Source organism: Mus musculus, chromosome 9 (genome assembly GCF_000001635.26).
Source record: "Mus musculus strain C57BL/6J chromosome 9, GRCm38.p6 C57BL/6J".
Lineage (NCBI taxonomy): Eukaryota > Metazoa > Chordata > Mammalia > Rodentia > Muridae > Mus > Mus musculus.
Genome location: NC_000075.6, coordinates 40372410 through 40397607, shown reverse-complemented (window position 1 = coordinate 40397607; position 25198 = coordinate 40372410). Strand labels below are relative to the sequence as shown.

Sequence of the window (25198 nt, the reverse complement as noted above, 5' to 3'; positions counted from 1 at the left end):
AACCCATCTTTTATAACCAGAGAGTCTACTAGAGAGCTAAGACTCCTCATTTTTTCAAGTTCCTTACAGTTCTGTGAGTCTTTCCCAGTCTCATTGCCTTCTTTTCAGTTTCCCACAGCACCCAGAAGCTAGAGAGAAGGGATTTGACCTTTTTAGAAAAGACATCTGATTGTAGATTTATAATCTTGGTACAGAAATCAAAATGCAGTTGTATACTCTGAAAGCAGTGCAAACATGGCTGCCAAATGCCTGCTGCTCAGAACTACAACTCCCAGAATGCAGTGCTGGGGAAGTTTCTCTGACCAGGGTTTGAAACAACCACACTGGCTTCCTTGTAGTCCAACCTCCCAAGCGGCTGCTGCTGCTGCTGCTGCCATGAAGGCTCTTCTAGCAGAAGCAGGTGCAGTGTTCTGCCTCAGATCTGTGCTCAGGGAGTTGGAGACTGGATTTCTCACATCACCTTCCACTCGGCTGTCAAAACCTGACCTTCTCAAAGCCTTCTGGGTCTTTATCACTTCCTCTCCTTAACTTGGTGCTTAAGTGCAGTGATTAAGCAGCTACCTAAGGTAGAGTGATTAGTATGAATAATTGCCCCAGACAGAGAATATTGTAAAGGAGTGTTTCTCTCTTGCCCCTTCGCTAACTTATTAGGCGAAGTGAAATGGGTTGGAGAACAGGGAGCCTCAGGTCTCTAGTTTCAAAAGCAAGCGTATAGGCTGGAGGGTTATTTCATAAGGAATCTCTCACGTCCTTTTTGCTAAGTAGAAGAGGTATGAATCCAATGGCCCCTGCAGCAGCTGTTTCTACCCTTTTAAATATCATTTTCTGGCCTGGCGGTGGTGGTGCATGCTTTTAATCCTAGCACTTGGGAGGCAGAGGCAGGCAGATTTCTGAGATCGAGGCCAGCCAGGGCTACAAAGTGAGTTCTAGGACAGCCAGGGCTATACAGAGAACTCTGTCTTGAAAAAAAAAAGACCTATATATATATATATATATATATATAGTTTTTTTTGTTTCTTTTTTTTTCTCAGAATATTCTTTGTACTCTGAAATATATACCTCCCCAACCATTGCAGGTTGTCTGTTCTGTACCAAATTACATTATGTCTGAGGCTGGTGGGTTCAAGGCCTGAACTGCCTTAGGCTTCTGTTGATGCTCTCTCAACACTGCTGACACAAGTTCACCTTCCAGGGATGTGTGCCAGGTTTTGGTTGTTTGATCTATTGAGTCAGAGCTTGCCAAGTAGCCCCAGTTAGCCTGGAACTCACTATGTAGATCAGCGAGGCTCAAAGTGTGTGCAGTTGCTCCTGTCTCTGCCTTGTGAGTACACAAGGGATTACAGGTGTATACCACCTTCCTTACCTGGTGATAGTTCCTTAAGAACTGAGTAGGTAGATGGATTGAGTCATCGGAGAGACTAGGCAGACTCCAGTTATCAAGGAATTGGTCTCTGTGCGATTTTGATGAAATAGAATGTCCTCTTTGGTAGGCACCAGCTTTCTGCCTTCTGTCTGCACATTTGATTGTCAGCCCAGGCACAGAGAGAGGATTGAAGGCCACACGATAGTCAGAGGGAACTTGTCAGGCTTCTGAGTAAAGAGGACAGTGCGATATCTGTGGTGTGGCACAGTCCCCATGCTCTTGGATTTGTAAAGGAGTCTAGTGGGGGTACCCTCATTGAGTAGGAGAAAGGTCTCTCCTCTTCCTACCCCCTCGCCCCCAGTAGATTCAACCATGATCATAGAATGGGACTTATTAAAAAATTCATCAGAGTTACAGAAATAGATGTGATAGAACCTTTACCTGCTGAGTGAGCTATCTGTCTATCTATCTATCTATCTATCTATCTATCTATCTATCTATCTATCTATCTATCGCCTCAGCCTCTTAAATACTGGGATTAAAGGCATGAATCAATCTCCTTGGCATTAAATTAGAATTTGTTTTGTTATTATTATTTGTTGTTATTATTCCTCGACCTAAATTCTATTACTGGTTGAGGATTTTGGAGCATTTAAAATATTTTGAATTAGAACGGTTCATCTGAGAAAACCTATGTAAATATCTCTAAATCTGACATACTTTTCAGATGTGAAACATTTCTGCTCCCCACAATTTCAGGTAAGACAGACAAAACAGGTACTTTCAACTCATAGAACACGTGTATCAGGTGTTTGTGGTGGGATGAAAAGTGCATCTTCAGGCTCCAAGACCTGTATCTCTCCCTTGCCTTAATCTTAGTTTGGATTGTTGAATTAAGCGTTGGCAAGGCACCTTGGTCTCCTTTCCTGCCTAAAGCGAACATGAATGAATTGCTGATTCTTTTTTTTAAATCTAAAAAGCAGTCTCCACTGGGAATTCGTCTCAGTCTGGACTCCAACTTTGAGTTCTAGGATTAGCCATCATAGGACCCTTCTTTAAATGTGCACACTAACTTTTTGATGATCTCAAGCTCCCTCCTAATTTTTTGATAATGTTTTATCTCATAATTGGCCATCTTGAAAAAAGAAATCTCAAAGGCAAATTGCATCAATTGCCATTTTGTATATTTTTAAACTAAAAATTATGTTTCATATATCATTATCACTATGTATGTGCTTGATATGTTTATATATGAGTGCTGGTGCACATGCGACAGTGCACATGGAGCTCAGAGGATAATTTTCAGAAGTTGGCTTCCTCCTTACATGATGGTTTTTGGGGACTGAACTTCACTCATCGGTCTTTTGTGATAGAATCTTGACCTGCTGAGCTATCTATCTATCTATCTATCTATCTATCTATCTATCTATCTATCCATCCATCCATCCATCCATCCATCATCTCCTCAGCCTCTTAAATACTGGGATGAAAGGCATGAATCAATCTCTTGGCATTAAATTAGGATTTGCTTTGTTGTTATTTGCAGGGTTATATAGCTCAGGCTGGCCCCGATCTTGCTATGTAGCTGAGGATAACCTTCAAGTTTTGATCCTCTTGTCTCCAGCTCTTACGTGTTAGGGTTGTTGCATGTATTACCATGTCCCGCTCATGATTTGCTAGGGATTGCACCCAGGGCTTTACGCATGGGAAGCAAGCACTCCACCAACTAGAGCTACATCCCCTGACTCTCACTTGGTTTCAACTGATATTTCCTATTTTCTAAGTCTTCAGGAATTGGGAGGAGACCGAGGAGATACAGAGAAGTGGTGGGAAACTGGGAATAGATTTCTGGAGGAAGATATGCATCCAATCATATAAGGTTGAGTTCAATTTTCAGTTTCTCACTGCGAGACCTTAGACAAGTCACTTCACAGCTACAGATCTCAGGTTAATCATCTCGGTGTCACGGATCATAGAGTATTCAAGGAGATGATGGGATTTGGAGACACAACTTAAATTCCGGAGCCCTGTGAAAACGGAGAGTGGACAGTTTCATTGCTCTGGTCGTTAAGCCAGACTCGTGTACATTGATGCGCGCTGGGTATAGTGTCTGTGTGGTGATGTTTTGAGGAAGAAAATAAGATCATTTTCTCGTTTAGAAAAAAAGTGGCAGTAATTCAAAATGTTAACAAAAGAGTTGTATCCTTTAAGGGCTATATCCACTGTGATTGAATCAAACAATCATGACCAAAGAAAGGCAGTGCTGAGATTGGATTCCAAGAGACTTGTGTGTGGAGTAAAGAGGACTTCAAGGCTCATAGATTGCCTTGCTTTGTTACCTGGCTTACAGACATGTTGTGTTACTGAGACTCCTGCAGGGGAGGGGACAGAAGAGAAGACATTAAGGGACCTGCAGGCCAGGATGCCATTGCAAGGATATGAACACTTAGAAGTGTCCCTTGATGGTGAGTCTGGGTCAGGAAGGTTTGTCACCTGAGCAGGCTGGGCTAAGCAAGGACCTTATAGGGTTAGATTTCCTCCAGCATATAGACACCATCTCCCTGATTGTGCAGGTAATATTGGGGAGGCATGACCACACCTTCAGGTAGAAGCAGCAGATCTGTCTGCAGCCAGCCATATTTGCCTTGTCTACTGATGTTTTTGGTGTATGCTGGTGCCATACGTTTTTGTGTTAGGCTATGAGGTTGGGCTTGAACTGAGTAAGGTAATATGGATGAGGAGAAATGAGGGAGGGGAAGGACAAATGGTCTGGGGGCTGGATTTTGAGCAGGGTCTCAGGAAGAAGGGAGGAGTTTGGAACTGAAGACATTTCTCCAAGAATCATAGGGTTTTGTTGTTGTTGTTGTTGTAATTGTATCTTAAAAATGACATTTATTTATTTGTGTGTGTGTGCCTGCCCACACATAGCACAGCGCTCATTGTCGAAGTCAGAAGACAACTTGCTCCATCAGAAGTCAGTTTGCTCCATCATGTGTGTCCCGGGGACTGAACCCAGTTCTTCAGGTTTAGCAACAAAGGCCGTAGTCACTGAGCCATCTCCCTGGCCCGATAACAGATTTCCTGGTAGATTTATATAGTAGAAGCCTGAGTGGAAATGACTTTTAGAGGCTGACAGGCTTGCACTGACCTAATTTTTTTCTTTTTTTTCTTCTGTGACTTAGATCCGTAAGTTGTAAAGTGGATCTGTAAGCTGCCATTTTTTTGATCACTCTCTATGGGCTTAAAATGCTGGACACAAGGGAAGCCTTGTCCTTACCAGGCCAAGTGGGCCTCACTCATGGGGAGGAGATGACCACGGAGGAGGATATGAGGCATGCTTGAGGGCTTGGATCTGTTTTGCCACACCTCACTTTCTGTGGGGGAAGTGCAGCTTATAGCTTCTGCCGAGTGTTCTCTTAGGAGTGTTGCTGTCTTCCATCGGTGCCCGCTCCGGCACACAGGATGCTTACAGTGAATACTGGCATGGTGCTTTGAGTGCGCTTTTTTTATTTTTTCCTTTCTTAGCAGTGCGAGCGGTCTGCTCTGCTTTTCCGTGAGACCGAGAGTACTCTGGCCAGTTCCCTTCTCTCAGTGGCCCTCTGACGGATAGAGGCTCTCCCAAGCTGCCTGCTTTAAGGGCCAGAGAGGAAGCTGTAGTTGCTGCAAGCTGAGCTGACTGTCCCTGCCGGGCAGAAAACCTAGAGTGATGAATGGGGCTGGATGAAGTCATCCTGCTCCGCCAATCAGGCTGCTCCAACGGAGCTAGGGGCCTTTGCGGATCCAGCTTGGCTGCCTGCTGCTCTCTCATGCACCTTTAGACAGAGGCTGTGAGTCTCTGGGAGTGGAGTTGGGGGTGTGGGAACGGCCCGCCCCTGGCTTCTGTGTAGGCCTCAGTCAGTCTGAATGTTATTGCAAGGTGAGTGGCTTTACGGGGAGTCCCTTTCCCTTCGCCTTCTCCACTTTGCTGTGCCACTCAGCGCGGTGCCTCCAGCTCCTCCTCGCACAGAACCTACCCCTGCTTCCATCTGAGTGCCTGCACCTTAACACCTGCCCCCTCCAACCCAAACCTTCGCCTTGCCTTGTGACCCAGCACTGGTTCAGCACCTTCCAGCAGCCTCTGTCCACATGTGCGCCTTGTCCTCATCTCTGGGTACCTACCAGTGATGGGGCAGTGATGGGGCAGTGATGGGGCAGGGCATCCACTCTGCATCCTCTCCCCCCAGCAGGGGGAGCCTGGGGAGACCCACACTGCCCTTCTGAGACCAAGTACGAGGGGAGGGGAGATGGACTGACTGGGCCTCATGGGTATTTGTGGGGATATTGACCGCCCGCTTCCCTAACTGGCTGGGAACCCCCGGATGTTTTCCTCCATTACCAACTGAGGAGGTACCAGGGGACCCCTCTGGAGAGTGGAAGCAGGTCTCATTCTCCTGGCCTTCCTTCCAGAGGGGGTGGTGTCCTCTTTCTGGGTGGACATTTGTGACTCTGCCTTTTCTCCCTGGATGGTGCTCTGCTCCCCAGGCCAAGCCGGGGTCATGGATCCGGCCGACGTGGCGACGGCAAAGGTAGGATGGAAATGCTGCCGGCCGCACTGTGCGTAAGTGGTTTCGCTCTGCGAGTTCCGCCTTTGGTTCACTTTTTCTCCCCTCCTCTCCCTCAGCCCAGCACTCAGGAGCAGTCAGGGCTGTGTCAGGAGAGGGAAATGACCTCAGGAGATGGGAGGGTGTGTCTTGTGCTACACAGCACACCGGCCACCTCTTATCCGCATATCTGAGCCTGTGGCTGGAGGAGAATAGGAACGTGGTCACGCCGAGGGCATTTGCCTGGACTCACTTTCCATTTCTGTCTTTTTCTTTAGCTATTGCTCAGCTTTCTGTTTATCTTCATCCTACCTGCTTTTGGCTCCCCTGTTCTCTGTCTTCCTCCTCTGCCTCTTCCCGATTCTCCTGCTCCATGGGCTCATCCTAACGCTGTCTCTCAACTTCTGTGTTCTTTCCCTTGCTGCTGTGTACCGGCTAGGTGGGAGGTTGTGGACTGAGCAGCCTTAGGAGTGGAGACAGCTCATCCTGCAGCCGACATTGGCCTTGGAGCTGGTGAGGCCTTGGTGCCTGAGTGACAGGCGATGTCCCTCCCCGAGCTCCTAGGAGCTCCAATGTCTGGCCGGTTTGAGTCTCTGAGGAGTAAAGGTGGCTGGGTGCTGTACCTATGGCCTTGGACACACTAGAGGGCGATGTTGAATACTGTTCTTATTCTGGACGCTGCTGGCAATTAGAATTTTGCTTTTCTGTGTATTTTTCCAAACAAGGAGCCTGAGCCATTGGTAGTAACTGGAGGAGGCAAGTCTCAACAGCTCCTCCCCAACCCCTGTCCTGTGTACAAGGAGACACCTGTAGTTTGGCCTTTACTGGGGGCCTTGCTGTTTGGCCAGATGGCCGAGTCTCCATTCTCACAGAGGTGGAAGACTCGAAGAGGCTCAGACTTCTGGAGCAGGTTGGGTTCCCTGTGATGTGAATGGAAGAGAGTGTGAGAAAGGAGGCCCAATCAGCCAGGCTGATGCAAGCAGAACTGTCTGGGCAGGTTCTCTTGGAATCATCGACTTGAGTGATTCTTCCATTCCTCTGTGCTGTGTGATCGGAAGGAAGTTACTTAACCTCTCTGAGCTTTCACCTTTTAGCCTATACGAAGGGGAGAATGACATTTATCTGTGGTTTACATCAGATGAGATCTGACGCACACTTGAGGAAGAGCAAGGGAAAGAACTCAAATGAGAACAGATTACCCAGGACTGCGTCCCTGCCTTCGTACTTTCACGAATACTTAAATAACCAACCAATATATGGGATGCCGCAGGGTGCTGTGCATTGGCTGTTATGGGGGCAGGCATCTGGGCTGTGTTTGGATCCAAAAGTGTTTGCTGTATGCAGTGTGCTGTCTGGTTGGGATGCTGCTGTCCCTGACTTGGGTGATGCTGAGCCAGTGATCTAGCTCTTGAACCTGTAAGTGGTTTGTCACCCACCTGCCAGCTTTATGGCATGATAGTAGGGTAAAGTCTAGGCAAGGCGTGGCCTTGGGGGCACTGGGGAGTTCTGGAGTGAGTTCGGAGAGATGTGGTCATGTTGTGTCTGTATTTGCATGTGGGGGTGGAAGCCTACACAGCCCTGTTCTCCTTAGGCCATTCTATACCTTAGGCTAGGTCTCAGGTCATCTCCGGTCACTGCTGTAGAAGCAGAACTCCAGTTGGATCATTCCTGAGGTTAGCGTTTGCTCTCAGGTTCTGGACCACAAAGTTGCTGGAACTGAGAGTATTCAATCCTAGGACTTCTTTAACCCTCTCCGATCCAAGCTCTTTGAACAGTTATCTCAGGCATCTTCCATCTTGGCTCGTGAATCACCAAGCCATGAATTGGCTTTATAGTCCAAGGCCCATGAACCTCCTGCACTCTTAGGCAGAACTTGACACAGAGTGGTTTGATGACGATGTCACCTGTGGTTTCCATCAGTTCTGCAGAAAGCTTATAACTCGAAGCTGAGGCATCTTGAGCTGATTCAAGATGCTTTCATAAAGAGGTTGGTTGTATAGGCCAGGTAGAAAGCCCGAAGCCCAGATTCAAAGAGACTATGTTATGGCTGGATGCCCTGGACCCATGAGAATGTAAAAAGCCCGCGAATAGCTGAGTAAAAATTCATATTGTGATTCACAGGTCTAAATACATGTAAATGCCCCCTCTTACCTTAGCCCGCCCTGCTTTATTTCTGAGTTGCTGTTTTCACATATTCCCCCAGCCCTAACACACTGAACTATGTTGCTACAGAAAGAAATAGCCTTTTTTGAGGAGGTGTGGTCAGTCCTGATGACAGCATCCTTATCTGATTCCATTCATTTCCTGGAGGAGGGCTTGGAGGCGTGGCTTCACTTCCGGGAGTCTGGATTCTGAGATTCTATTTTCACGACACTGCCCGTTTTGTTTCTTCAAGGTTCCAGTTTAAGATTGAGGTATCTCAGGTTTTAATCTGCGAAGGTATATGAAGGATAGCTTGCATTCAGACAGTTTTTGATCTCTTGAGAACAGACACTAGAAGCATTTATGAATCCTTCGTTCAGTGGAGGTGTAGTAAATGCCATTGATGGGGCAGCAGAGCCAGGTATGGGGGCTCAGAGAAGAATAGCACGTGCCATGTGGGTGGGCGCTCACCAGCTTTGGGGGAAGTCAGGTAAGCAAACAGGTTATGGCAGCTCAAGATAATGACAGTCAGCTGGGCATATTGGTGCACGCTTTCAACCTCAGTACTTGGGGAAGCAGAGGCAGGTGGATCTCTGTGAGTTTGAGGCTGGTCTGGTCTATACAGAGAATTCCAGAACAGCCAGACCTACATAATAGAGAAACCCTGTTGTAAAAGCTGAAACAACAGCAACAACAATAAACAAAACCAAAACCTAAACAAAACAAAAAACAAGGCAATGAGGGCCAGAAGAGGAATGGCTACCCCTGGGGAACACAGAAGTACTTTCTGATTGGGCAGGCTGGGAAGGAGGTGGTCAGGAAAGTGAGACGGTGGGCAATGGGATAGCTGTGACTGGAGGTACACGATTCTGAGTTCAGATTCTAGCATGCCCATCCTCTCTCTCTGTGAGCTTGAGTGAGTTACCTTGGCCTCTGCTGGTCTGTTTCTTTGTCAATAAGGACATCCACACCATAGAGCTGCCTTGGAGATTCAAGGACATTGCTGGGTTTGGGTGGATGGTCACTGATGGCAGCTGCTCATGGAGACCTTCTCAACAGCAGAGGGAGACTGCAAGCAGGTGTCTCCGTGCTTGGGATTTAGCTAGTGGGTAGAAGTCAAGGCCAAGGGCTGGTGAGATGGCTCAGTGGGTAAGAGCACCCGACTGCTCTTCCGAAGGTCCAGAGTTCAAATCCCAGCAACCACATGGTGGCTCACAACCATCCGTAACGAGATCTGACTCCCTCTTCTGGAGTGTCTGAAGACAGCTACAGTGTACTCACATATAATAATAAATAAATCTTTAAAAAAAGAAAAGAAGTCAAGGCCAAAGACAAAATGAGAAATACAAGCACAGAATAGAAATGTTCTGAGAGCCTCATAAGATACTGAGATAGTCAAAAATGCTGGGGATAAGAACTCTAAGCTATCATCAGACCTGCTTAGGAGCAAGACCCTCCCACTCCCTGGTAGACAGACAGGAGAGTTTCCTTATTTTGCTCCAGATTTTTATATTATATTTACATATCAATAAACTGTTCTTTTGAGGCAGGGTTTCATAGGTTAGCCCAGGATATCCTGAAACTCAGACTAGCCTTAAATTCAAAATAATCTCCCTGCCTCAGTTTATCCATTGCTAGGATTAAAGGCATGAACCATCATGCCTGGCACATTTTATTTTATTTTTATTTTTATTTTATTTTATTTTATTTTTTAACATGTTGGTCTTTCTGTATTAGGTCAGGAACTCCTTGAGCACTGAGATTTATGGTGTTTGTTTGTTTATTTGTTTTTGTATATTGAGATAGGGTTTCTCTGTGCAGCCCTGGCTGTCCTGGAACTCACTCTGTAGAGCAGGTTGACCTTAAACTCATAGAGGTCCACCTGCCTGTGCCTATTGAATGCTGGTATTAAAGGTGTGCACTCCCATTGCCCATTGAGTTTTTATGCTTTTGTTTGTTTGCTTGCTTTTAAGTTTACAGATGCTCTGACATCTTTTGTTTTCCACAGGAAAAGATCTACTACTCAATAATGTTTGGTAGATTAAAGGTAAAGACCAAGTTGGAGAGAGTGCAGCAGCAGATAGAAAGAGGAGAACTGATGGGTAACAAATGGTGGTAGAAGAGAAACTTTAGCCATAGTTTGGACGTAGGACTGATTGGACTTACAGTCTAATTAAATGGGAGCTGAGAGGGAAGGAATCTAAGGTGAGGTCTCCATCTCTCAGTGAGTGACTTGATAATGATGCTGCCTTCCATTGAGGTATCACATCAGGTTGGAGTCAGGAGGCGTAGACCTGGAGTGAGACAATTTGAGTGCCATGAGCCATCTAGGTTAAGCTATCCAGGAACAATGGAAATCTGTGTCTGAGGTCAAGGGAGTGGTTGTAGATGCCCATAGAAACTTGGGTGTCATCAACATATCTCCAAGGCATTCTTAAAGCATTCACGTCTCATTGGTAACCTCTGTGACCCACATGACATTGAAGGACAGAGACCTTCAGAAGACCCCCATCTCAATTCTCAAGTCACCTGTAGCTGATCACGAAGCCTCGGAATCACAGTGCCCTTTTTCCAGAGGGAGACATTTCCAAATTTTTTTTTTTAAATCCAAGAAGGGAAACCATACTAAATGACCACTTCCATAAAATGACCACTGTTCCTACTTATATTTAAAAAAACAATTTAACATGAAATTAAAAAGGAGGTCCTGTTGAAAATTAAATAATTAAATATATTGATCCTTTTGAAATTTACTGTGTTGCTCTAACTATTCCCAAGCTCACCATGGATCCATGCACATCCTTCATCATGGGGACCAGATATAGGGTGGATGCCTTTAATCCCAGCACTTGGAAGGCAAAGGCAGGAGGATTTCTGAATTTGAAGATGACAGGGCAGACCCTGTCTCAAACCAAGCCAAACCAAGCCAAACCTATATCATGATTCATACCAGCCTCTGGGTGCCCCTGAGTCATCAAATATGACCAGTGGCATAATATAAGAGGCTATAGGTTCATTTATTATGAGTGCTAACCACAAGACAAAGGAAGTAGAACTATTAAATTCCTTGTAGTAGGCTGGTCTGATGTCTTTTGGGGTGTTGAAAGACTGTATCTAGTATCAGAACCCTTAGGTGATTCTCACAGCCCCCAACACACACCACTGCTGCCTTCTCAATCCTGTGCAAAATAAGAAAATATCCTGAAGGTAGAAAGTAAGTCAAAATCCATACTCATTCAGTGCAGCCCGCTCTACCCCAAGAAGCTTGTATGTATATCTTGGCAGTGATGGCAGCAGTACACATTAGCAGCACAGTTTTGGACCTGCCATGCAAGTAGGAAGTGCCTATCTCAGTAAAGGATGACATCAAATACTGGGTACCATTTTTGGGCCAGTGCTCTCAAATAAAGTCCAGACCAATCAAGAAATAATTGTCACAAGCTGACTCTGTGTAGGGTAGCTGAGCCTCCCACCATGACTTGTCAGCTGATAAGTGAGCGAAATGTTTACAAACCGTGTTCACTTTGAAAGCCAGAAGTGAGATATCTTGATTAGATAGGCCTCTCCCTGGGAACTATTGTTTTAAACTCTGTTATTTGGTTAATGTCTTATCCTTTTTAAAGTTAAAGTCCAATGAGGCCATTGGGCCTGTCTTTTCAATGTTACACTGAGCCTGGGTCATGAGTATAGTGTCTGTTCAGTTGAATATGGACTTAAAAAATGCCACACACAGAAAAGACACAACGATATCTAGGTTCCTGGTAAATACTTAATTCCGTGGGAATGCTTTGTAAATAGTTGATCTCTTGTATTGTTTAAGGCAATACAGGTCCGTAACAATAGTGTAATAGGAAAAACTTGGAAAAGGTAGAGACGTGTGCAAGAAGTAGAGCAGGAGCAGTTGACTCTTCTAGTACATGATGGTGGATCTGTAGACGCTGGGTAGAAATCTCCTTGGAGGTTAGAATGCGTTCATCACTCACTTGCTTCATGTACGTTATAAACTTCTGACTGCCTGGTGCCTCTGCTGCTGTCATTGCCCTTTTGAGTAGTAAGTGATGGGTCTGAGGCTTAGAGAAATAAGCAAACTTCCTTAAGGGCACGGCTGTGAGGTGTGGATTTAGATTGAAGTCTGATTCTAGAATCCGGTTGCTAAACCATGGTATATTCACCTGGAACTAAGGCGAGTCTGGGGTCTGTTAGCTTACAGGCAGTTCCATCAGGCTCCTCCCAGAGACCTAGCAACAATTTAAGGTCATCATATGCCAGGTGTGGGCTGGATATAAAAGGACTGCCCGCCATCCCAGCTCTCTCTCTCTTCCCCTTGCTCCCACCCTCTCTCCCACCTTTATCACCTTCTCTCTCATCCTCTTCTTTCCTTCTCTGTGGTCTCCTCTTCTCTAACCTCATGGCTCTGCTCCTGTCTGTCTGCCTGTCTACATGTCCATTCATCAGTTCCTGCCCCTTTCTCCAGGTCCTCACTCCTCTCCCTTCCCCCAGGAAGCCCCTTTGTACCAGATCTGTTAATGCGTAATTACACAGGGAGCATCCCTTGGCATGGGTCCCACAGGTGCCTGCCCGCTTCATTGTATTCCATAACAGGGTCAGTTGAGAACGTGCCTCCTCAAGGATGGTTTTAGGAATACGCCACTTCTTTGCCAACAAGAGATTTTTTCGCTATCTCCTTGGCCAGGAGACTTTGACTGTGGAAATGAGCAACACTCAATTCATCTGCCATTCTTGCCATTCTTGCCCTCCCACCTCCCCTGACCCCCATGGCAGTACTCATGTAGCTTAATTAAAAAGGAGAACTCCTCACATGGGTAGGAGAGCAAGAAGCAGCTGCTGTGGGTGGGTGGATAGGTGTTCCCTCCCCAGGGAATCAGAGTCTGTGAGGCCCTGACTGACTTCTATCCGTGATTCACCTGGAGCCTAGAGGAGCAGCAGGGCCATTAGAAACCTGCCCGGTCCTTCCTTCTGGCATGCGACACTTGTGTCTCTGCTGTGTGTATAGTTACAATGCTGAAGGGAGGCCATTGTCTCTTTCTTTGGTGGTGGGGTAGGGTTTCTGTGGTTAGTCTGATGATCAGGCTTCAGCCTTCTTGGAGCTGCCCTTCTGTCTGTGGGGAGAAGAGTTCTTCTGAGACAAGACATGGGGATGTGTTTGGCATGCAGATAAACCAATCTTGAGGCAACAGGTGGGCCTTCGGGAAGTGGGAGTGGTTTTGGAAGGGGATGAGAAGGTGGGATGGATCTTCTTAGGCGTGGTGTGAAGGCCGTCCTCTTTGAGAGTTCCTCTGAGAGAACCAGGGACATTCTTGTGTCCATCAAGCCAATTTCTTTGGAAGGAGACTACCTAGCTGGGTGTCACCCTTACCCTTTTAATCTCAGTACTCAGGAAGCAGAGGTAGGAAGATAACCTCAAGACCAGCCTGGGCTACAGAGTAATGTCTTCCTTGTCTTAAAAAAAAAAACCAAAACTAAAGCAAACAAAACAAAACACCAGGTATGTCAAGAGCAGGGAAAAGAAAGAGAAGTTTAGCTGGGTTCTCAGCCATCATGACTGTAGCTGATCATCTCTGTGGGCAATGGAGGGTCCTAAGCTAGAGAGGGCAGAGGTCCTGTGGTCCTAGGTATCCCTTTATCGTTTAGCTTTTCCCATTTTTACCAATGACCACTGTCTTAGTTATTTTTCTACTTCTGTGAAGAGACACCATGACCAAAACAACTAATAAATAAAAGAGTTTATTAGGAGCTTGCTTACATTTCCAAAGGGTTAAAGTCTATGATCATCGTGAAGGGGAACATGGCCACAGGCAGGCAGGCAGGCAGGGAGGCAGGCAGGCAGGCAGGGAGGCAGGGAGGCAGGCAGGGAGGCAGGCAGGCAGGCAGGGAGGCAGGCAGGCAGGCAGGCAGGCAGGCAGGCAGGCAGGCAGGGAGGCAGGCAGGCAGGCAGGGAGGCAGGCAGGCAGGCAGGCAGGCAGGCAGGCAGGCAGGCAGGCAGGGTGCTGGAGCAGCAACTGAGATCTTTTACTTCTGATCTGCAAGTATGAAGCAGAAAGAAAGGACAGAGAAGAAGAGCTAACTGGGAATGGTGTAGGGTTTTAAAAGCTCAAAGTCCACCCCGATGACACACCTCTTCTAACAAGGCCACACCCCCTAATCCTTCCCAAACGGTCTCACCAACTGGGGACCAAATGTTCAAATCCATGAGCCTAGAGCGGCCCTTCTCATTTAAACTTTCACAACTGCTTTTCTTGAACTTGCTCAGGAGCCTAGTCCCATGTTAGCTACCCTGCTTCTAAAATCTACCAGGGTCCAAGTCTCTTGTGTAAAGTGACTTGCTTGTATATAACATGTATTCATATTAAGTCATATCTAGGCTACTTATAGTGCCTAGTGCAATGTAAACATTAGGTAAATGGCTGTTGTGTTTCATTGTTTGAGGGAGTGAAGTCTGAGCATGTTCTGTAAACAGGCAGCCTTTTCTGGGAATGTTGTATCCAAGTTTGGTAGAGTCCTGGATGCTGGACCTGTGAGGCAGAGGGCATGATGTACCACTCATCCAGGAGTGAGTGGTAGCTGGTGATGTTATGAAAAGAACTGGACATCACCAAACTCTGGTTTCTTCCGTTAACAAATGTTAAGTTAACCCTTTCCTGTTTAACTGTTTAATATTTAAGACTCTTTCCTGGGTCACCATGAGGTTCATAAGACACTAAGTATGTGGTCTCCACTTAATATTCTGGAGTGGTGTATTGCCTGCCCTTGGCAGCCCGGCCCTGTTTTCCCTTTCCTGGGGGCAGGATGGAAGCTAGAGTTGATTGGAGTCTGGTTTTGGCTCCGATCCTGCTGTTGTTGCCTGAAGGAGCATTCTGGATTAACAGATTGTGGAAGGGGGAGCAGAGATGGAAGTGATTTTGTCCTTTTTCTGAAAAAAAATTCAACTTCAAGACCTTATGTGATTCCTTAGGGTCACAGAGGCAGAAGGAAACACAGACATAAAAAGCCTGACTTACTTTGCCCATATGTCTATCAACCTCTCCTAGCCTCCTGCAAGGCACCCACTCCCTGAGTGGTGGGGCTAGAGGGCTGTGGTGTGCACCAAGGGTACTAAGGACAAGGGGGTGCTCCGGAGGCTCCAGGCTGGGAGCTGACACAGATGGACAGACCATAAGGCAAGGCCAATGCCTACAGCCCACACTGTCACCCCAGAGCCGGTGACTAATAGTGGCAGAGGGTGGGGAGTGGTGAGTGCTGAGGCAGGGAGGAGGAGGGAAGGGGAGGGACAGGGAAGTGGCAGGGAGCACCTGATCAGTGCTGCTCTGGCCATCTGCCGGCCCCTCACACAGCCTCTATTGACTGCAATTTGGAGTTTGGAAGAGGATTCTGGCTAGGGGGTGATGAGGAGGCTTGTTGTTGCAGTGGAGTGTTTGGGAGGCTGCGCCCTCCCCCCAAAGCGCCTCTCTTGCTTGCTTCCTGACCTCCAAAAAAAAAAAAAAAAAAAAGCTCCTTAAATATAACACTCTCGGGTGCCTGATGACTCTCCTGCCTGAGCTTGGAGCTTTGATTCCCCAGCGTGTGACTGCAGCACCGCTCTGCCCCAGTTTTGCCAGCAACTAGAGGCATGCCGCTCCGACTGCGATGCTGCTACAGCTAGCTAGCTCTGCTGCCCCAGGGAAGGAATGGGTAGAGGAACTGTGGCCAGAGTCCGAGAACTCAGAGATACAAGGAGAGCCTCAGGGATCTGGCCATCCATTTTCTGCTCCAGATACAGAGCTATTCGCTTGGAGTGACTTAGCAAGGTCGGGAGGAGGCCCAAGCCTGTGCTTTTGGTGCAGAACCCCCACGGGGAGGGAGGTGAAGTCAGAAGTTCTGAATTCTCCCTTGAGTTATTCTCCTTGGCCAAATCCTTGTGTGGACCCTGACTTTTGAGTTTACAGTTTCTGGACTTGCTTTGGCCAAGAGTCTTGGGTGTGCAGAGGTCATCTGTTTCAGTTGAATGGTGACCTCTGTTACCTTTACAGTCCCTACTTTGAATGAGGCAAGAAACTCCAGTCATTGTTTTTCTAGGGTAAGACAGTAAACAGTGCCAGGGATTTGAAGGAGGCCAAGACCAAAAAAATCCCCCAAAAAACCAAAAACCAAAACAAAACAAAACAAAACAACAACAACAAAAAAAACCAAAAACCAAAACCAAAACAAATCCAAAAAAAAAAAAAAAAATCAAGGGAGGTGAAATAAACTTTTTAACTCAGTAAAGTTTAAAAGAATCACCCCAGGAAACTTAGCATAACACAAACCAACTGTACTTTGATCCAATGGGTATCTGTGAGCCACAGCCCCAAACAAGTATTGAAAAATGAATAATATAAAAACACTGTCATGGTTAGACCTCGTCCCATATCAGAGAAGATGGATTTGGCAGTGGCCTCTGTTTACTCTGTTATCCTAAGCATCAAGTAGGGTATTTACAGAGACATAAATACAAGAGGATATTTAAAAGAGAGAATTTAAAATACTCAATGACAAACAGGAAAAAACACGTCTCATTGTCACAGTCTGATTTGGGGAGAAAAAAGGACAAAATGCAAATTAGGCATAAAGCATAAAGAGGAGTAAGTGACATTGTATCCACTAGCATCATTCTGTTGATCAACTTTATGAAGGACTTGCTGTTCTCACATCATTCTCTTAACCACCTTTGTGAAGAACTTGCTATTCTCTTGACCACCTTTGTGGAGGACTTGCTATTCTCTTGACCACCTTTGTGGAGGACTTGCTATTCTCTTGACCAACTTTGTAGAGGATTTGCTGTTCTCTTTGTTGCTTGTTCCTTTCTTCAACATCAAGGTTTAAGATTAGTTTTTTATTGTGCGGATATGAGTTTTATGTATTTTTTGTATGTTTACAGACGAACGTATAAAGATCTTCATTGACTTCCTTTCTGGTTCAGTATTTTTTTTCTGAGGTTTATCCGCTCTGTTGTGTACTATAGTACTGTGCATCTCCAATGCTGTATAGCGTTCTGTTTGAAAATACTTATCAGGCAAGGTGTTCATTATTACATGCCGTGTATTTACCCTCACATAATTTACCTATGTCAGTGTAGTAAACTGACCCATAGTATTTATGGGATAGGGATACACTTGTTCAACCCTTTCCTGTCATTTAGGAGTTGAGTCAATATGCCCTTCCACTAGCTCTTTCTCAATACTTGATATTGTTTGGTGTCAAAATTTTGGCCAGCCAGGGCCAGTGACATACATTTTAATCCCAGCACTCAGGAGGCAGAGGCAGGGTAATCTCTATGAGTTTGAGGTCTGCGTGGGCTACCAAATGGGTTCCAGGACAGCCAGAGCGACATAGTGAGACCCTGTCTTAAAATAAATAAACAAATAACCAAGCAAGCAAACAAACAAATAAAATAAATAAAAATAAAATTTGACCTGTCAGTTGGGTCTGAAGTAACACTATGTTAATGTTCCGAATTTATATTTTCCCAAATCCTTGTAAGGGAAACGACCTGTTCATATGTTTATTATTTTCTCTTCTGAAAGCTGCATTCCAACTTTTTGCCTATTTCTCTTATGTTTATTCCTCATGGATTTGGGGGGAATTTTTAGTAAATGTTCAAACAGTCCTTTTCTCTGTATTTGTTGCATGAATTTTTCTCCTGGAAAAACATTTGTGTCCTCCTTTCCCCAATGTCCCTTTTAATGACTAGAAGTTGGTCGTTTTAAGTGTATAGTTCTTTTCTTTGGCAGGGTGTGTGTGTGTGTGTGTGTGTGTGTGCATGCGTTCATGTGTGCATATGAGAGATGAGTTGATAGGATCACTTTGAAGACCTTTTGTTGTTGCTGTTGTTGTGGTCGTCGTCATCCTTTGTTGCAGGTCAAGGTTTAGGACTTCTGTGAATCCTAAGAAAGGCATCATTAGGGTGAGATGTGGCCAAACAGGGGCCCAGGGGGCACCTGCTGTACCAGGAAGGTGAGGTGAAGCCAAGCAGGGAAACCTCACTCCTAATGGGCTTTTCCAGTTTCTCTCTGTGCATTGAGGCCATGAAAATTGAAGGCCAGGATCTTTCGTTTCTGCCATCACTAAATGTTTGAACTTTACATATTCCTAACTTTTTGGGTTTTGCCAGTACCACAGGCATTTTAAAGTAATTTTCTTTTGGCTTTCAGTTTTCTAGTCTGTGTGTTCCTCTTGCAAGATAAGGGAGTCTACAGAGCCTAGTCTTCTCTAAAATAATTTATGCCCTTCCTGAAACATGAATGTTGTGGGGCAGCCAGCCTGTGGAGAGACAGGAGGCATCTGGGGAAGGTACGTGCTCCTTCTTAGAACTTGTACCAGAGTGCTCCATTTCCCAGGGAGGGAACTGTTCTCAGAGTACACAGTGTTGTCTGTGAGAAGAAAATGCAGGTAAGTCCACAAGATGGGCACTTATCTATCTCTCAAGGTCTCCATGATTAATTTATATCAGGGATGTGCCGTGTTCCATGTCTTGTCAGCAGTGTTTGGATTCTTTATGGACTGAAAAGCACAGCATTGGTTTCTAGAGCAGAAGGAAAATTCCATGATCCACAAGCAATGGGAATCCATGGGGCGACTGTCACCCATCCCACTGGGCTCCTCTCTCTCTCTCTCTCTCCCTCTCTCTCTCTCTCTCTCTCTCTTACACACACACACACACACACACACACACACACACACACACACACACTGGCACTTAGCATTCTCAGTAATGAAGAGATTGCCTTTGCTTAGACTTTTTATCCTTATTGGCTTTATTTTATGTCTTGGCCTAAATGAGCTCTTTTAAGCCAGCACATCTGAGAGAAAAGATGTGTATTTGTGTGTGTATGCATGCATTTGCGTTCTTGCATGCTTTTCTAGAATTCTGAAACCATATGTCCAGGGTCTTCCTCTGTCATTATCTGCTGCAGTTTTTGAAGCAGTCCCTCTCATTGGGCCTGAAGTTCACTGATTGGTGATCTGGCCAGCAAACTCAGGGAGCTGCTTGCCTCCATCCCCCTATGCCCACCACCCCAGCGCATGGATTCCAATATGAACATCTGTTCTAGAGGTCCTTCTGCTTGGGCAGAAGGTTCTTTGTTTCTGTCTCCATGGAGCCATTTCCTTGCCCTGGGACTTTTTTTTTTTTTTTAGAAGCATGCATAGGGATTGGGCTTGAAGTTTGACTTGGTTATATTTATATCCTAAAGTTGCATCTTCCTGGCTGCTTGGCATCAGGGATACCAAGATCCTACCCTTGTTATTGCTCAGTTGTACTGTCTGAGACACAACCCTGGCAAATACCTCAGTGTGTGCATACACAGTCACAAGTGTGCACCTACCACACCTAGCTCTCCAGCTGCCACCACAGGCCCTCCACGGACTCTTGTACTTAGCTGTAAAAGAGGGTTTCTATGGATTTTCCCGAAGTAGCCGATGGCCAAAGACCAAAGAACTTTAACTTTTCCAGAGATGTGTTTCTAGAGAGTATGTTTGGGGTCCTCTGGTCTGGTATTGTAGTGTCCCCATGATTGGAAAAATAGGACCAATGAGAAGATTTACATCTATATAGAGGACATTAGCCTGGAGGCTGGATCGTGGGAATTCGGATCACCTTACCAAGCCATGAAGGAAATTCAGTGTACCTTGGGAATCTGGTATACCTCATCCATTCCTGTGCTGAGTGTATGGCCTGGATACAGGCCCAAGGATCCTTAAAAACACAATAAGCGATGTTTTCAGAAGTTCTGGTGGCATTTGGACATCACCTGGCATGGGGCTGTGGGTGGAAAGGAATTCTACCAGTCATGGGTCTTTGGCTATCATATCCCTGAAAGGGACCCTAGATCAGGGTCCTAGAGAGTGTTTCTTCCGTGTTAGTCAAATGCCAGAGGGACACATCAATGATTCCGGCGTTAGTTTAAAGTCATATTGAGGAAGTACTTACTAACAAGCCCCCTCCCACTAAAAGGCCTCCTATTCAGGGCAGCATTACACTGAGTGGGAGGAAATGCCCGTTCCCTGCCTTCCTGGGGGTACCCAATAGAAGGAGGGCAGTGGGTCATAGTGGTGCATGCCCCATGACAGTCTACAGTGGGATTGCATGCCTGGGTTCGATAAGAGCGTTACCTTAGAAAGTCGAGCTTGGGTGATTTGTTTTTAGCTCAGGCATGGCTTTAGAGTGTTCCGGGCCAGTTTTAGTGGAAAGGCTTATTATGGGTCAGCTGAAGGTTGCTATTTCATAATTAATCTCCTCTTTGTTCTCTTCCACCCATTCACATTACTGACCCAGATAATGGATAATAGGGGGAAGGCCAGGAAGGTCCGAGAGGTACAGCCAGAGAAGCGGTTGCTGTGAGAACCTCCAACCAGAGTTGATTTGGGGCGTTACAGGCATTCCCTCACTTAAGCTTCAGAGTCCACATTCTTCCCCCTCTCACTTAGTGTTGCTCCTGGAGTGCCTAGGTCTGTTGGCTGCTTGGGTTGGTGAGGATGAGTTGCCTAAGTCGTAAGTCAGGACAGGCTGCTGGGGCCACCTTGACAGGATTCCTGACTTCAGGTGACTGAAAGCCTGCTTTGCCACTCAGAGCTGCTCACCACATGCCCTGGTCATGTGGGCAATGTCCCCGGTAGGGGAAGAGAACTGTGAGTTCTCTGTGCTCAGAACTAACTGCTTGGGAGCTCAGAGCCTGCTGGCTACCCCAGCTTGCTCCATCAGGAACAGAGGACAGTTCTACTTAAGGTGGTCTTGAGCAGCCATCCACTAGCTAGGATTTTCAGGTATGCTCAGCTGAGGAATCCTGAGGTTGTTCAGGACCCCTTCCCTGCCAACTGTGTGACCGATTAACTCACCTGGGTAATATGGTTGGGGGCCTGTGACTCTCTCCCTCTGCTGAGTTTTTCCGCCCCTTGCCTCTTCCTTCCTGGTACCGCATTCCCCAAGTGCAGCACACCGATCCCTGTCATCCCTGGTGATCTGTCCCATTCTGGGACAAAACATGTGCTGTGTCTTTAAATGGGCGGAAGTGGCTGGCGGTGCTTTGCTTGGGTACTGCATTGATTAGGAGATTACATGGAGCTGCCGCCTGGGGGGAGGAGAGTGCAGGTTCTGCTAGGTCGGTGCTCTGATTCTCCTGGCCGGCCGGCCCTCCTTGCCTTTCCTCCCCTAGGCTGCTCACTGCCGGTAGGAGGTGAGGGTGGGTGGCTGGCGGCCAGCCTGACTGTGGATGCAACTCCAGGGTTCGCTCAGTTCAGGCTTACCAGAGTACCCATCCTCATCAGAGACTGGCAGTGGCGGCAACACCCAGAGCAGGCGGCTCAAGCCTGGGGCTGGATTTGCCCAAGCTGCCCTTGGCCTCTGAGCCCAGCTCAGAACTGGGAGAAGGGCAGTGGGAATAGAAGCAGCAGGACCTCTCTCTTTCTCTCTCTTTCTCTCTCTCTCATTCAAATCACATTACATGGGATTCTGTTCTTTGGGGACTTCGTCATCTTTTCCACTATGTCCTGGGACCTCCAGAGCTGTGACAGGGATGCAAAGGACACAGTCAGTGGATTCTCGTGACTGTACTAATGAAAGGATTCAAGCTCTCCTGGTAAGTGGAGGATGGATAAGTGCGACCTCTCCCATCTTTCTTCACCTGTGTGTTCTGCCAGCCCTCTTCAGAGGTCTCCTTGAGACAGGCCTGTCTCACTGGGTGTGTAGCAAGCTGTCAAACCCTGAAGTTGGAGTACCTGGCTCAGCTAGCACCCACAGGGCTGTGTTGTTTTCTCCCGGCATGTTCTCTGCGGTCAGGGGTTTGTAGAAGTTGAATCTCATAGAAGCTGAAAAGAGCCTCCAGCTTTGCGGGGTCGGGTGATTGTACACAGAGATGGAACTTTATACAAAGATGCTTTCCTTAGTCTTGCCCTTGTTCTGGGCTGGGGGCCTTGACTGTCTCCCGGGGAGCATTTTCCTTGTCATCACTGGGGGCTAGCCACAGCTGAGGCAGCCTCTGACCTCTCGGGGAGGCCTCTCCCCGAGGAGAGAGTGATAGGGACTGGGCCCCATCTTCTAGGATGCCCAGCTAAGGAAGAGTGGACATGTGCCTTGGAGCTTTGCAAGTGTTTGACTCTTGCTGCGATTAATATTGGGGCCTGAGAAGAACTTCTGCTTTGCAGTGTGTGGGGATAGTTGTGTTCTAGCTGCAGCCGTAGGCAGAGTATTTTTACCTTCTACTTTAAAAATAAAACCCTTACTGTTCCCTCTTCTCCTTTGATCCACTGAGGACCAGATGGGTGGGGGAACTGCCTTTTTTGTCTGCTTGAGAAAGAAACTGCAGATTTTTTGTTTTTTGTTAGGAAAACTTTGTCCTACCAGGAATCTGGTACCCCCGCAGGGTGGCCTGTGCAGCTGCCTAGGAGGAGAAAGGGAGAAAGGCTCCCGGGGTTAGGCAGGGAGGGCGCTTTAACTCCTTGAAGAGGGTGGAGGGAGGAGGAGGAGGAGGAGGAGGAGGAGGAGGAGGAGGAGGAGGAGGAGGAGGAGGAGAGCTTGGGGAAGCGCTCTGCAGGAATGCAGCCTACCTTCATTGAGTACCTGCTGTCCAAGCTGGCTGGGGGTAGGGGAGTCCATTCCTGTGGGTGGCAGGTTTAGGCATAGGCTCAAGCACGTTAACCAATGAGTCTTAGCCTGGCTGCAGGTCACTACTGGTTTTCTACCCAACCCCAGCAAAGTGTAGCTCTCCTGCTGCAAGCATTCTTTAGAGGGCCTTGAGAAGGACGGAGAGAGCGGATCTGAGTTCTGCAAGATTAGCTCATAATAACTGCAAGCTCCTGAGCTGGTGACAACCGGGGACTGACCGCTGAGCATTGAGTTGCTTCTCTTAACATTGGGTGCCAGGGAGCTGGGTCCTTGTGCTGAAGCCTCTTCTCTGAGTTTGAGACAAGGAAGTCCCAGCCCTATAGCTATCCTTGCCCTTGCTTTCTTGGGGGGTTTGTCTGTCCCACCGTGTGGTACACTGTTCTCTTGTCATCAGTGATTCTAGGCCCACACGGGTGGTCAGAGCTGCGCTCATTCCTTAGCAGAGTAAACCCAGGCATCTCAGAAAAGCGCAGGTACTTCCGGAGGCACAAAGACCCTGGGCTTTTTATCAAAGTCACTCAGCACCTTCCTTTCCCTGTTGTCAGCAGACTCAACTTGGGACCTAGGTACTCTGACTGTCATTCAGATGAGACATCACTTTAACACAGGCGCTTGCTTCTTGGCTCAGCCCGGCTTGGTCCCTCAGGGACATGCAGAGATGTTTGCCTTTGAAATCTGTCGTGAGTATCTCTTGCTGCATTTCAACAAGGAGAGCAGTGCTCAGCTGGGAGCTGTAATTGCCCAGCCTTGTCTTCTTCGGATGAACAGAATCCGGGGATATTTCTGTCATTTACGCCAGTCTGGATGATGCCGTTCGATCGTGACCTTCTGTCTCATGAATGATAGACACAATAGTCCACTGTGTCCCCTCTTTGCAGTTGTATTGTGGTTGTTTGGGGGGCAAGAAGTGGCTGGCTCCCTTTGCCATTCCATGTTAGGTCTACCCTGTTCCCAAGAGGCAAGATGACGACCTGGGAAGTACTAAGTGCCTCTGGATGAGGATGGGGTTAACAGGCTTTCGAATGTTTGGAGTCATCTCTAGGAACACTTCTAGGATTCCTCCTGTGTATAGGTGACAGCGAAATGGAGGTACTTATGCTCCTAATTGAAGAAAGCAGTGCTCTACCACTTATTGAAATTTACTTTGTGTCAAGCTCCATTAAGTACTTTGCATGTATTAGCACGGGCCATGCAGAACTACAACTATGACCCCTCGTTTTACAGACCAGGAAGCTGAGGCAGGGGTTAAGACATTTGCCAAGAAATCAGTTTGTGTATGTGTTAGGGTTTGCTGTAGGGTCAGGTTGTAGCAATCCGCCTGTTCTTCGTGACTCTGGCAGCCTACTTTCTCTGTATGTAAGACCACACTATACTGCCCTTCCCTACTCTGATGTCTTATTAGGTCATTTAACTGGACTTTGAAGACTGTAGTAAAGTTATCTGGTTCGATTTGTACTGTATCCCAATGAAGTATGTGTTCTGTGTTGACAAAACGTCAATTCTGTGTTGGAGCTAGGGAGACTGAGGCCTAGAGTCATAGACTGTTTAGGTTAAATTCATGTAACTAGTTCATGAAAGGGTGCAGCCTGCCTTCACTAATTTATGTGTGTGAGCATGTGGTTGTGTGTCTGTTCATGTGTGACTATGGAAACCAAAGCTCGGCATCTGGGTGTCTTCCTTAATTGCTTTTGGCCTGACTCTTTGGGATCAGTTCTCGTCATCACTGTATCTGGAGGTAAAATTTACTCGGGCTGACTGGTCAGTGGGCTCAGGGAATTCAGTGTTTGCCGTGCTGCAAAGTTCGTGGACCAATCCCAACTTTTTACATGGGTGCTGGGACTCCAGACTCAGGACCTTGTGCCTTTTATGGCAAGCATTTTACCCACGGAACCATTTCTTCAGCCCTCTCATAAGCAGAGGACAATCACAAGAAGAGCAAGATGTTTCTCTCTTGCGAAGGTTCAAGGTCTGCAAGTTCATATCTCTGTTGTGAAGGTTCAAGGACTGTATGCGAGTCCACAGGCTCACTCACCCCTTCTTTTCACAAATGTTGACTAAGTTTTCATTATGTGTAACCCTTAGCCTAGGAATGTAGTCCTTTAAAGTGTGTCAACAGTCATTCATGACCCCAGTCTTCTAGAAAACAGTTCTCTCAAAGGTAGAGTGCCCCCCCACTTCCCCGCACACATAGTAGAAGTCAGTCAATGCTATTGGCCAGATAAATGCAACCAACAAGTCTAGAGACTGATTTCTGCTGGTTTCCACAGAGCATGTTCCTGGGGTAAATGGAGAATGCTTGGATCTGGATTGTTAAGTAAATAGTTTTCCTTTACACAGCAAGTTGCCCATAACTCACAGAGTTCCAAGGTGATGCATTAGGTTACAGGATTTCAGTGTGTGTGTGTGTGTGTGTGTGTGTGTGTGTGTGTGTGTGTGTGTAACTGACAAGTGGCTACATCAGGAAAGAAGTTCTCCACG

General features: G+C 46.8%; 1 protein-coding gene across 36 annotated transcripts in view; it reads left to right on the top strand.

Annotated features, from left to right (window-relative positions):
* The window catches only part of Gramd1b (GRAM domain containing 1B), a 240382-nt gene that overhangs the window by 136007 nt on the left and 79177 nt on the right, over nt 1-25198 (top strand). For 4 of the 36 annotated variants that reach the window (NR_151734.1, NM_001357621.1, NM_001357620.1 and 1 more), the window contains exon 1: nt 21191-21695. The exons of 24 other annotated variants lie outside the window; for them this stretch is intronic. Coding sequence is in view for 6 of the 12 variants with exons in the window: in NM_001357621.1 (NP_001344550.1) it covers nt 21673-21695 (23 nt within the window). In the remaining 6 variants the exon portion in view is untranslated. 8 more of the 36 variants (XM_030244312.1, XM_006510249.4, XM_006510252.4 and 5 more) reach the window with 8 other exon arrangements.